Genomic DNA, 12,450 nt, shown 5'->3' on the forward strand with positions numbered 1-12,450 from the left:
GTTCTGTCATATGTAAGGTATGGCAGGCATTTTCTCTTTATGATGTAATTATTTCTATTTTCAAAATGAGCTTATCTACAAAAAGATAAAGGATCCACCACCCCCCTCTCCCATGGAAATGCATGCCCCTTGGCTCGACCAACTTGTATCCTTTCCTTCAAAATACCAGCAATACTTGAAGAGCCTTATGTTACGTATGACTGACACCCCTGGCTGTGTTGTATGAATGTAAGGTGGTGTGATTACGCTGTTCAAGTGATACCTGAGGCAGTGACGTCCTTCCGTTTTGTTGTATAATAGATAGCATGACGCTTCATAACCCCGCGATGACTTCTCAGCAAATTTCTTTTATGTCAAAAGATACAAGTAAAGTGTCGTAAAGTTCATTCAACTTTGTACATACTCAATGTTGCTGTGGTGGGTATGCCAATAACACAAAATATTTTTCTACAGCCTTTGCATTTTGAAACCAGGAAACAAAGGTATCAGAAACATTTATCACATATCCCATTTACGTCATTTATGTCATATATGTGTCACACCACACTCTTTTCAAAAAAAAAAAAAAAAAAAAAACGTTTTTCATCAACTCTTTAATAGGCCAATATACACATCAAAACAGATGGTAAAAATGTAAGTTTTCATTACAGCCAATTATGACTTTGAGCAACTTAAAAACTTCCAAAACACTTTGACAACACTTTTTCATTAAAAATGCAGACGTAAAAAGGGCACTCTTTTAAAACTTTAGTGTGTGTGGTTAATACGATGATGATACTTCAAAGTATTAAGAGAAAAGAATATGTAAATAAAACTTCAAATGTGATTTATGACAACATTCTAAAGCTGGGACCATGAGAACCACCACATAACTCACAGTTAACCCAATAAGTCTATCCAGTTACTAAATTCAATCACTGTGCAAAAATCTCTGGTCAACGTTATAATCCATCATATACTTTTTGCAATCTCCACCTTTATCCTAGTTTCTCCTTTAAAACCAATAAAAACAATGATAATAGTTGCCTAAAAAGTAACTTCTAAGTGGTAAAACTTAAAGGACCAAGAAGAGAGCCTTGCTTTCAAAAACAATCAGAATCCCAATGAAAAGCAGAATGTCATAGGAGTTACAGACATTTCCTCTCTGAAAACTACACATTTTTTAAAAATGAAATTCAATACCAAGGTTAATACTTCCTTGAACAGTGATGACCATCAAGATCAGATAAGAAAGAATTATCACAAAAAGAGGCAACCGACAGTCATCTTTCATCATGAAATGTGGAAATAACTTACAACAATGGTAAAAATAATGCTCTAATACTATCACAAGCTGATATAAAAAAAGTCAAATTGCATATTATCATATCACTCCATCAAAGACATGAAATGAGAATAAGTCAAAATTACCAGCTGTTAGGAAGTGGTTTGTGGTCACAGCAGGGTCACCGACAGTGGTCAGCAGAACTGACCACATGAAGCTTATTAAGAAAGGTGACCAACTTTAATGATCAAATGTGGGTGGACAGATCTGTATTACTTGTAAGCACTACACTGTAGTTAGTATATTACAGATCATAAATACACCTGTCATAGTATGCTTCCTGATTTGTATGTAATAATCAGCATACCTAATTTCAGTAGAGTTGTATTTTGTTTCCACAACACCACTTCCTGGTAAATGACATGATGACATTGTGGTAGAGTGATTTCTAAATTACATTTACTAGTACACTGCATGTTACAACTTAGGGTGAGCACTAAAACATTTCCACCCTGGCCAAGGGGGGGGGGGGGGGGGGGGGGGGGTAGAATGAACCTGAAAAGGCCCACTCTGAAATTTGATTTTAGTTTCTACTGGTATGTCATTTTTCAAGTTGGGTCAACTGGGGGGAAGGGGGGTAAAAAGGTGCACATTTATGTCCAGCAAAAAAAAAAAAAAAAAAAAAAAAAAAACAAAAGGGGGAGCTCTGTGCATGAAGACATTTTATTATCATTGTGCACATATTTGAAGTTTTCCATTTGTACTGCAAACATAAAGACATAATTTTAGATTTTCTATCTTTAAAAGTGTAATAGTTTTGAGGTGGGGTGGCAATTCAAGAAACCTAATAGCCCAGATCAGCAGGGTAAGTGTAAATGTTTTGTTTACAATCATTTTTTTCTGTATCTTTTGCATTGGCCATACTTCCACGAAAACATGAAGGACAGCTGTGCAACTGGTCAGTTATTTTGCTACAGTCCAACATTGGTGTCTCTAAAAAGCTAATTTTGTCTTCATAACACAAGGCTTTGTGACTCACATCTGTATGTGTAATGTAATCTGCCACCTGTTGTTTATCTGGAAATTGTTTTATCAGTTCTTTTGTTGATATTTGTATATTACGTTTCTGAGCAATGGTTACGACTGTATTTTTCCTGTTTCCAGGTCTTTAACATAGAGTAAGCCAAAAATAAAATAAAAAAATGTATCAAATAAATAAATCGCAAGAGGTTTTTAAAAACTCATTTCATTTACTACTTTTTATAATATTGAAATCTTGTAATCTTGATCTTAACTATAAAGCATGTGAAATTCCAATACACATTGTGCTATAACTTCTTGTCAAGAACGAACTCTTGATTTGTTCACAAGCAGCATCAATGGCCTTTCTCCTTTAGTAAACTATGGACAATCTGAACCACTGGATCAACCTCTTCCTGGGAGTTTTGTTTCAACATTGTCCATAACAGATTCTCCATATCAAGGGTGGTCCCCAGGGGTCAACTTTGTCCATAACAGGTCCTCCATATTAAGGGTGGTCCCCCTGGGGTATGCTCCCATCTTGCATTGTAGTAACCAGCTATGAATCTCCTTCTCTCATCATAAAAACCTAAATTTGAAAATGATCATATTAAAAATATGATGTATACTCTTTTAATCCTCTCATTACAAAAAAATAAAAATAAAATAAAATAAATAAATAAAATAAAATAACAAAAAAAAAAAAAAAATACTGAAAATATCCTTGTCAAATGACTAATCCTCAGATGAACTAAGAATGCTCTCCAGAGATTTGATAATTACCAGGCTCGAAACTTGGCAAAAGCCTATTTCACCATGATAAATAAACTCTTTTACTTTCATAAAAAAAGAGGAAAACAAAGGCAAAAGGTGGTGTTCCAACTTTCAAAATCCTGCCTGTAATTTGATGATGGCTGTAGGAAAAAAAAGCAGTCAAAATTGTTTGAAAATACTCACGCGTTCTGCAAACTCGGGCACCAGTTGTGTTGTTCAAACGATAGTAACATGTCTGGCCTGATCTTTCTTCTCTGAGAAATCTGAAAATACCCACAATACTACAACCATTGTAAGTCTACTTATTGGATCATATTTATCAATGGAATGGATTGAATAATCTTGTGTATTAATGAAGACATAATTGTAATCCAGTTATTTATTTATTTATTTATTTACCAGTGGGAATCATGTGATATCATATGTGACATTATACAAGACAAGAAAATGTTCAATAACCTGCTTGAAGTGGGGATTACTTTTGAGCAGTACAGGCTGCAATGATATGCACCAGGAATAGTTGCTTTGAAAGCAATACATAAATAACATGCAATACACGAAGAATTTGTACTCTTAATTGTGCAATAAACTATAGTGCAACAGACATTAGGAGAAAATAGTTTTAAAAAAACATCATTCTGTGGATAAATTGTGTCACCTCACTTGGCAAATATCTAAAAATACACCACTGATGAAAATGCATTCCATATAATTTTTGAGTTCATACAGCAAACTATAACATACTTTTTAAAGATTAAAAAAAATGCATCACATATTTTTGGACTCAACTAAGTTAGTTGTAAATATGTAACAATTTTCACCTCACTTTATTAAATCATCACAATTAAGCAAATGACAACTTAAAATATTCCAACACGAGTCTCCTACGTGACAAAAATTAGGATGCATGTACTTTCACATGCAAGAACACGAAACAATACATATATTCCATACATGTATATATGACCATCATGGGAATTTTCCCCCAGCAATCCACGGCTGTAAACACTGAGACTGCAAGGGGTAGCCGATTGTTTACGCTAACGGTCTATCACCCCATACATTCCCTCCAATCACCTGATTTTCCTGATACTCTCCAGGTCCTCAAGACACACACACTCTTACACACACACACGAACACATGTTACCTCTCTAACACACTTTTCTTAAAACAAAACAAAACAAAAAACAATGCAAAGAGAAGGAAGTGTTTAATTTCCTAGGGATCCACTGTAAAATTTTCGTTGCTGCATGCTTTAAAGCTGCTGTGTGTGTTGAGGGGCTGATTATCTAAATGAGCACAAAAGCACGCAACATGCACGTGGACACACACATGAAGCATGCAGTAACGAAAATGCAGAACCACAAAACACAGGCAAACAAGTAAGCTCTAAACATAGCGTTGTGTTCACTGGCTTTTTTCCAAACTTAAATCCTTTCATATATATTTAATCACACAGCTTAACACTACATACAAAAAGAAACCCTATATTATTTTAACTGCAGAAAATTAAAGTGATAATAACTCTTCGTTTCGGCCAAAAAATGAATTTTCCTGAAGTAAACAACAATTTTCCCATACTTACCACTGGTTAATGAATCCATTTTTACATTCAAAGTTAGTCCCTGGTTTTTTTCTAAAAAGTTTGGTTTTTTGTTAAAATCTCTTAAGAGATTTTAGCAGAGTATAGCCATCAATGGAGGTCACGTGGTCTAAAGACAAGCTCAGATATCAGAATAATAGCTATAACTGCCGTTTTTGTGGTAAAACAGAATATATTATATTTCTGTGAGTTATTCACAATGTTTTTATTGTGAAATATAGATCTCATATGAAGAGTTATTATCCCTTTAACAAAGGTAGTTTACTAGATATCAGGATTTGATATTTCTAAAACATCATTTTTAGCGAAAATCCTTTTCCAGGCTTTAACTGTGGCAGAGAGGGGCAACCAGAAAATGTTTCATGAGATATTTTGCAGTGCAAATTGATGTACTAGTACCAAAAATAATGATAATAGAGTTTTAACATACACAAAAGACCAGGCCCATTCCAAAAACTGAAAAAAAAAAAGTTCTGCGATAACACTTGACAGATATCAATGTCTGATCATACAAAAAAGCAGTGAAGGCCAGAAATAATCAGATGGCCATGTTATTCAACCCATGACATAAATGTCCATGATGCAATGGCTCTCTTTATGTGAAAAGAAAAAGAGAGAAAGAGAAAGAGAGTTACAGAAAACTATGACCTTAATAAATCTGGTCTTATCTAACACAAGTATGGATACTGGTCTTGGGCACAATTACCCCCCCCCCCCCACCCCCCAGCCCCCAAAGTTTCAGATCTGATGCATGTTATGTGTGCCCACAATGTTGAAACAGGGGTTTAAAAATAAAGAATCTGGCAAGGATTGGTGCTGAAGGGTCAACGGCCTCTTAATTAGAACAAACCTAAGTGACATTTTCCAGGCATCACAATATAAAAAAAATCTTTAAAAAATACCCAAGGATTGTAAAGGTTAAGGTGGATGATAGATGACCAAAACGAGACACAGAAAAGAATTAAAATAACAAATTATCAATCAGAACTCAAAGACTGGAACTATTCATATAATTAATCAAAGAAGTATGACAAAAATCTTTCAAGTGAAAGTATCGACTCTCAACCGTTGTTTCCCGAATCCTCTAAACCTTTCCTCAAGCATGTCAGCCTTTCGTACACGTAGGCCCGCAATTTCCTTGAAAACACCCTAAAATAGACATCAGTGACATAACAACTGTACTTCAAGGAATCAGAATCACTGAACAAGCTGTGACTTTTGTCTTAAAGCTGACCACACACTGTAACGAGCTTAACAGAGCATGCTTTCATACGTCAATCCTATCCAGAAGCTACTGCAGATCCATAGATTTGATGTCCCCCACAAGAGTCCGCACATGCAACGTTAACGTCAGAGGAACTACGATCTATCCGAACTTACAGCATGGAAGACTGCAAATACCTTAATTACAAAAGAAGAAAGTGTAAAAAGGCATCTTGAGGGAGTTACGCAAGCACTGCTGTTTGTTTGCTGGCTGCTCTTCAGGTTGCCTGTGTAACATGCAATGTTCTAATCGACATGATTTTCAACTTTCTGTTAGGTTTACAGACTCCGAACTTAGTGCTGTTATTCTTTGGGCATCTTTTGACTAAGATGAATTCATCACCACTTAAATGCACTACACTACTTGCCAAAAGCTTAAAATGAACATTTTTGCTTTTTTAAAAATTTGGTGAAGGACAAAGATTTTTACCCCACTGGACAACCCAACTTTGCAAATGTCATAGAGCCTACTGATTCAGAGTGTACCGACCTTTTCTGGCCAAAAGGCCACTTCTTTCAAATGTCCTAAAACCTCCCTGCCTATGGGCAACAATTTTTTATTCATAAATGTCTCCATTATATATTCACAAATAAAGAAATTAAAATGCAAAATGCAGAAGTCACACAAACATGTCATTTTGTCATTTGTATACATAGAGTCAAATCAGTTTGGACTGTATTTAACATTAATATTCACTATTTAAATTATTTAATTAAAAAAAATTATAACATATATTTCTCAAAACAACATCCTTTTAATTGATACTGAAGAAGCTGAACAGAAAGTTCTGAAAAAAATGTGTTACTTAGTGAGTAAGTGACTGTAATAATAATAAACTCTATTGGGGTAAGTAAATTCAATTTCATGTTTAAAACACATTCCAAACTTTTTTATTATAATTGCTAAAAAGCAGAGCATCTGTCCCATTTTATCCAGTAAAAAATAATTTTGATTTCAACCTTAATATGAAAAAAAATATATATAATTCAAATAGTGGTGAATCTGCAAATGCAGCTCATCTTGGTCAAATTACCAAGTGCTGCCATCTTTTGGCTTAAAAGCATATCAGGTCATTTCATACATACTGAGATGATGACAAACTCCAGATGTTCATTTTGACAATAACCAAGAATCTATGATACTGAAAGCCCTACAGCTGTACAGCTGGTATAATTATAATATCTATAACAGACAGTCCCCCTGTAAACAAGAGGAAGACTCAAAGAAGAGACACAAACTACAACTATCTAATTTCACTGGAACGGACATCCTGCTGAGACACTTAGTGAAGTCTTTACTCCCATACAAAGATCACAGCACGGTCTCTTTTGAGAAGCTCCACTCTGAAATCAAATGACTAATCGCAGGTCTCATCTGCTGTCTGTTTTGGTTTTCACAACTTACTTACTCAGTTATTTGGCGAGGATATGTGTCTGCGGAATGACGTGATACTGTCATCGAATTATTGTTGACGACCGTACCGATCCATCATCCAATGAAGCCCACGATGAGCAGTCGGAAAATGGTTCTTTTCTCACCCTGACTTAGAGCGATGAGTGGTATTGTTAGATATCAATTCAACCACCAATGCAAATAAGCCCAGGTCAGGCAATGTTGCATGATAGGACGCGGGGAAGATCCTTGATCGTGTCGGGTAAACAAGCCTCTTACTCACCTCCAGCTAGTCGCGGGCTCTCTGACTGTGTTTATCACCACAGGAGCCATTGACACAGGTAACATATGTGACAGAAGCAGGCAGATGGAGCTACATGATAGGAACACCCAATATCCGACCCTCACTTTGTAGTGGAAAGTCAGACCAATTATCTTCAATTGTCAACTTTTACTCAACTTTTGACTCAGAAGTTATACAAGCTATTTACAATGATTGAAAATCAAGCCATTGAATTAAAGTGTTAAGTCAACTTCATCTTTGTCATCAACTTTTACAGACTCAAAGTTATTTAAGCTATTTACAAAGACTAAAAACCAAGTCATTAAATAAAAGTGTTATTAGGTAAAATTCATTTTCATAAGACTTAGTGCTATTCCTCTCAATCCTACCTATGCAATTTTTCACAAAAATGATACCACAAAATTTAATGCCTTTCAATCTATATAATTGAGTGTCCAAATTCCAGCATCACTTTCTGAAGTACTCATTGAAACAGGCTCCTTATTTTGCCAGCTTCATTCATTTGCTACTTTTTCCTTAAACTAACCCCACAAACATAGGTCTGTGTAGCTCCGGCCACAATGTCAATGACAAGTTAAAGATAAGAACTGAAGACCAAAAGTTGGATTTATTTTCCAAAATTTTTGTCTACTTCCCTAGTTTAATAATAAAAAAAAACTAAAATTATTACCATTTCTGTATTTTTTATCAAAATGATCACAATATTTCATTTTACTGAACTTTTATTGGTTTTAACTCAGGTCAAAGCAAATTACATAAAAAAATTGTCTAAAATTCACGTCCAATTTTTGGTCTAAAGGACTTTTATGAAACTGGCCCCTTGTGGCAAAGGTCAGTTCTTGCATGACCAAGATGGTCAGCCATGCTGGAACCGCACCAATTTGGGCATTTTGAGAGGCACTTTAATTCAGCCCAAATTGGCAACTCTTAGAGCAAAAGTGCATGTGCATGCAAAAAGTAATTCCAGTACAGAAAAGTTGTCTTTTTGATGAATGAGTAGTTCACATGTGGACATCCATCCATCACAATAGGAATTACTGGCCTGTTCACAGTTTAAATAGGCACCAACTGACGCCTTACACCAACTTTGGGAAAAAAAGAGAGAAAAAAAGTTTGAAGACTTTTTTTTGGTGAATAATGCTACTATTGAGTAGCAATGAGCATTCCTAATAAGCTCGTGGGTATACATCAGTGCATTGACTGTCAGACTGGTACCCTTGACTGAGCCTGAACTCCTGCTTACACTGTGGTTTATGTTTAAAGACAAGTTCAAATATAGCTGTCTCAAGTTTATATTGGCTGTCTCCAAAGAATGACTTCTCACTCTGTAAGTCCAAATCTGCCGGCTTATCGTAAGACACCACTCAAACTTTTTGACAGTTCACATTCTTAAAAATTATCTTATTTTCTAATAATACAAACATTTTGGCTTTATCTCTCAAAGTCAAACTTTTTTAAAATCATACCTGCTCTTAATAGTAAAATATAAGTAAAATGAAATATTCCACACAATCATAGGCATTTTCCTAAGGAATATAAGGGTAAATGGCTAGGTCCCATCCCTGCCCCCCCCCCCCCCCCCACAACAACACATTTCAACCCCCACCATGATGACCCATGGCCACAAGGTTGCATGTGCCAAGCAATCAGCAGCATACACAGATTAAGTTATTTTGTGCTCAAATATCATGTCAGTGCTGAGAGGAAGACATCACAAGACACGCAAAGCTGACAACCTCCTGACCTTATCACGGAGGCCACCTCGTCGTAAGACACCGCCATGATCATTTCACACAGACTACACCACGCTGACACACAGTAACCCTTCCCCTTGAAAAACACACACAAAGACAGTTGAACTACTGAACAGCAGCTCTCCGCCATCTTCCCCAATTATGATATTAAACACTTTTCCATAATTATCAAATTATAGAGAAACATTTCTTCCAGATGTTTTGATAATTTGTTTTTGACATATGTTCTGACTTGTGACATTAATACTTGGAATGGGTATCAGTTCCGACCAGAAAATTGCCAAAAAGAGAAAAAGCGACCCGGGATCACACCAAATGTCACCTCTCAATTTTGTAATTATAATACTGTAAACACTTTGGCAGATTTTTTTTTACATTTACATAAACACCCAATTGTATTTTTTGGTCATTTTTTTGTCCAATTTTCAAAGGGCATCCGGTACTCTTAGATTATATATATATATACAGAATTATACAGTGCACAGCTGCACCAAGACAATAAGGGCGTATTCCCAGAGCTTTTAGATCGATCTATCCCTACGGGGAGTCTCACTAGATTACTGTCAGATAATCTGGCTTAAATGCCCCTCCCGCCTACTACAAGCTGTAAGGGGGTAATTAACTTTCGTGCCTGCTTGGCTAACAGCTATTTAGCGTGAACCCCCAGGGAGTTAGGTCGATCTAGTTTGGATCGATCTAATCTCTGGCAATGGGGTCTAAGTGGAGCTTCTGACAATCTGTTGTTCTCAGTGTACATGTGTTGGCATCTCTGACAAGCAGTGGGTGTTAAAATGCTGTAATAATGCTGCACACTTATTAACATGTACCATCTAAAATCAACACTGAATTCCAAAGAACAGATCACTGACAGGAATATACAGATATATGACCATATCCAAAATCATAACAGTACCACTGCAGAACAAATCACACATCCTCACAGTCATACCTGAGTGTCATCCCAAGTCACTGTTATCATAGTAAGATGCAAAGGCCGAATTTAAACACATCAGCCATTTTGTATTCTTTTCTGAGCCTCTTCTTGAACTTCGGTTGGAAACTCACTCAGATTTTTTACAACGCAGTCTATGCAGAACCGTTTAGTGTAAAAAATGCTGCAGCCCTGAAATAATTACACAAGATTAATATATATCACACTGCATTGCAAATTATATGCACAGAAAAAAAAATATAACAAATGAATATGATATATATGAAAAGAAAATATTCATCATTAAATTAAAAATGAATATTAAAATCATGACATGTGTACCCTACAGTTGAAACAATAATATGATGCCTTATTCAGGATCACAGCCATGCCTAAAATTGTCACTGTATATATATTTGTAATATACAACTATTGATAGTTATAAAACTTGGATGCAATGCCCTATTAAATTCTGCCATTGTCAATTATATTTACAAGATAATCAATACAAATCATTCTTCTTAAAGTGTGCTCTGCATCTCACTTAATCCATCAGCATGAGCCAATTAGAAAAAACTACAAAATAAACAATTAATATCTGTAGTTTTTATTACATCTATCTGTACCAGTACATAACAAGTGTTTGTCACAGTTCACCTGAGCTATGCACACTGACTTGGAACAGACAGAGCAGTGACTGCCCAGGATGATAAACTTGCCGCGCCGGTTCTCTGCAAACGGATCCTTCATTATGTACGCGTCCTCTAGCAATCTGAAAGAATTCACTACGGTTTGTGTATGTACTCTACAGGGTTAGAATATTGATTTACAAATTCAAAATTGAAACTACAACAAAAACAACAATAATAATAATTGACAATGAAAAATATATTTATAAGGAAATTAATAATCTGTATTTATTTATGTACATTATAATACCATTTAAATTAATTAATACATCAAAGTAACCTTTTCCATTAATTCTTGAAAAGTTGTGCACAGGTCCAAATATACACTTATTCTCAAACATGGGCAGTATTAATTCACATTACAGCACATCATTTTTTTCCATGTGATCAAATCCAACAATACAAAAAACACCATGCACTAAGTATTGTTTCTAGTACTGTAATATTGTTGTTATGTTTTACTGTTTGAACAATAATTATATGTCTTATAACAGAGTACTATATAAATGCAATAAAATCACAAATCCAACCCCCTCTATCATCCACAGTCAGCCCCTTGCTCTACTTTCATGTAGAAAAACACAACTATCAATTATCCCGTCTCAACTAAAGCAATATGAGAATGCCCCCCCCCCCCCCCCTCCCCTTCCTTCAGCCCATGTCGCATGTCACCACCTATCAGCGGTCGGTTTTTCACAACTCAAGAAGTGAAACAAGTCGTCAAATGCGATTCATCATACCTATACCACAGAGAGTGTGTTCACCTTGTATAAACTCGACTAAAATAACTTTAAAATCATAAAATTAATTCAAATGGTATCACGTCGTCAACTTCAAAATCAAAGACAAACTACAAATTTCATTAAGTAGTCAAATACCTGATCTTCCTATCATTTAGGTAATGCTTTACGTAAGTGTACTTACAATAACGTATCTGCTCCTGGTGGTTTGTTCCCGAAATAGTCATAGTTTATGCAAAAACCGCATTTAGAGCAAAGGAATTTGGAGGTCATTTTCAGAGCAAATGAGTAACTCTTTAGAAAAAGAAGTGCGAAATGTAGTACATCAACATGAAATGCGGTAGATGCGCCAGTTTTCTTACTCAGATATTGCGTTTTTCATTTTTGCCATTTTTGCCGCGTTAAATAAACCTAGTTGACTGAAATGAAAAGTGTTACAAAAAGGCCAATCACAAAATTAACAGACCAATATTTGTGAAATATTTCCGCTTATTCAAAGTGTATATTTTTAAAAAGTAGACATTTTTAAAAGTGAACTTATGCTAGAGAAAGAGTAGGGAGAAAGGGCTACTCCTTAATCGGGCTATTTGTCTTTTTAAAGTCTGTTTTCTTACACCAAAAGAGACAAAACAACAGCTCTCTTCTCTTAAATAACGCGTCGACCTGAGCCAAGTGTGTCCACAACATTGCTAACACAACAGAATCCTACAATAT

At 35.5% G+C, this 12,450-nt stretch overlaps 1 protein-coding gene and 1 long non-coding RNA gene across 2 annotated transcripts; both read right to left on the bottom strand.

Annotated features, from left to right (window-relative positions):
• Positions 1–1,799: 1,799 nt before the first annotated feature.
• LOC147761157 (uncharacterized) lies at positions 1,800–8,968 on the bottom strand. The gene is made up of 3 exons (XR_015334947.1): positions 7,335–8,968; positions 3,242–3,321; positions 1,800–2,873 (listed from the first exon to the last, which is right to left on the bottom strand). It is a non-coding gene; the product is annotated as an uncharacterized LOC147761157 (long non-coding RNA).
• Positions 8,969–10,360: 1,392 nt separating this feature from the next.
• LOC106165789 (cysteine-rich DPF motif domain-containing protein 1-like) lies at positions 10,361–12,096 on the bottom strand. The gene is made up of 3 exons (XM_087014776.1): positions 11,921–12,096; positions 10,984–11,079; positions 10,361–10,499 (listed from the first exon to the last, which is right to left on the bottom strand). Exons 1-3 carry the CDS (start codon positions 12,007–12,009, stop codon positions 10,463–10,465), a joined length of 222 nt encoding a protein of 73 aa, XP_086870902.1. The 5' UTR covers positions 12,010–12,096; the 3' UTR covers positions 10,361–10,462.
• Between the last annotated feature and the right edge of the window lie 354 nt (positions 12,097–12,450).

This window comes from Lingula anatina, chromosome 6 (genome assembly GCF_051362555.1).
Source record: "Lingula anatina isolate TDL-2025a chromosome 6, LinAna3.0, whole genome shotgun sequence".
Taxonomy (NCBI): domain Eukaryota; kingdom Metazoa; phylum Brachiopoda; class Lingulata; order Lingulida; family Lingulidae; genus Lingula; species Lingula anatina.

Bases quoted from the DNA above. Each gene is read 5' to 3' on its own strand.
- LOC106165789 (XM_087014776.1), bottom strand. From the start codon at position 12,009: ATGACCTCCAAATTCCTTTGCTCTAAATGCGGTTTTTGCATAAACTAT. The intron at 11,080-11,920 runs GTAAGTACACTT...GAATTCTTTCAG, and splicing joins CCAGGAGCAGATACGTTATT to ATTGCTAGAGGACGCGTACA. The intron at 10,500-10,983 runs GTCAGTGTGCAT...TAATTATTTCAG, and splicing joins CACTGCTCTGTCTGTTCCAA to GGCTGCAGCATTTTTTACAC.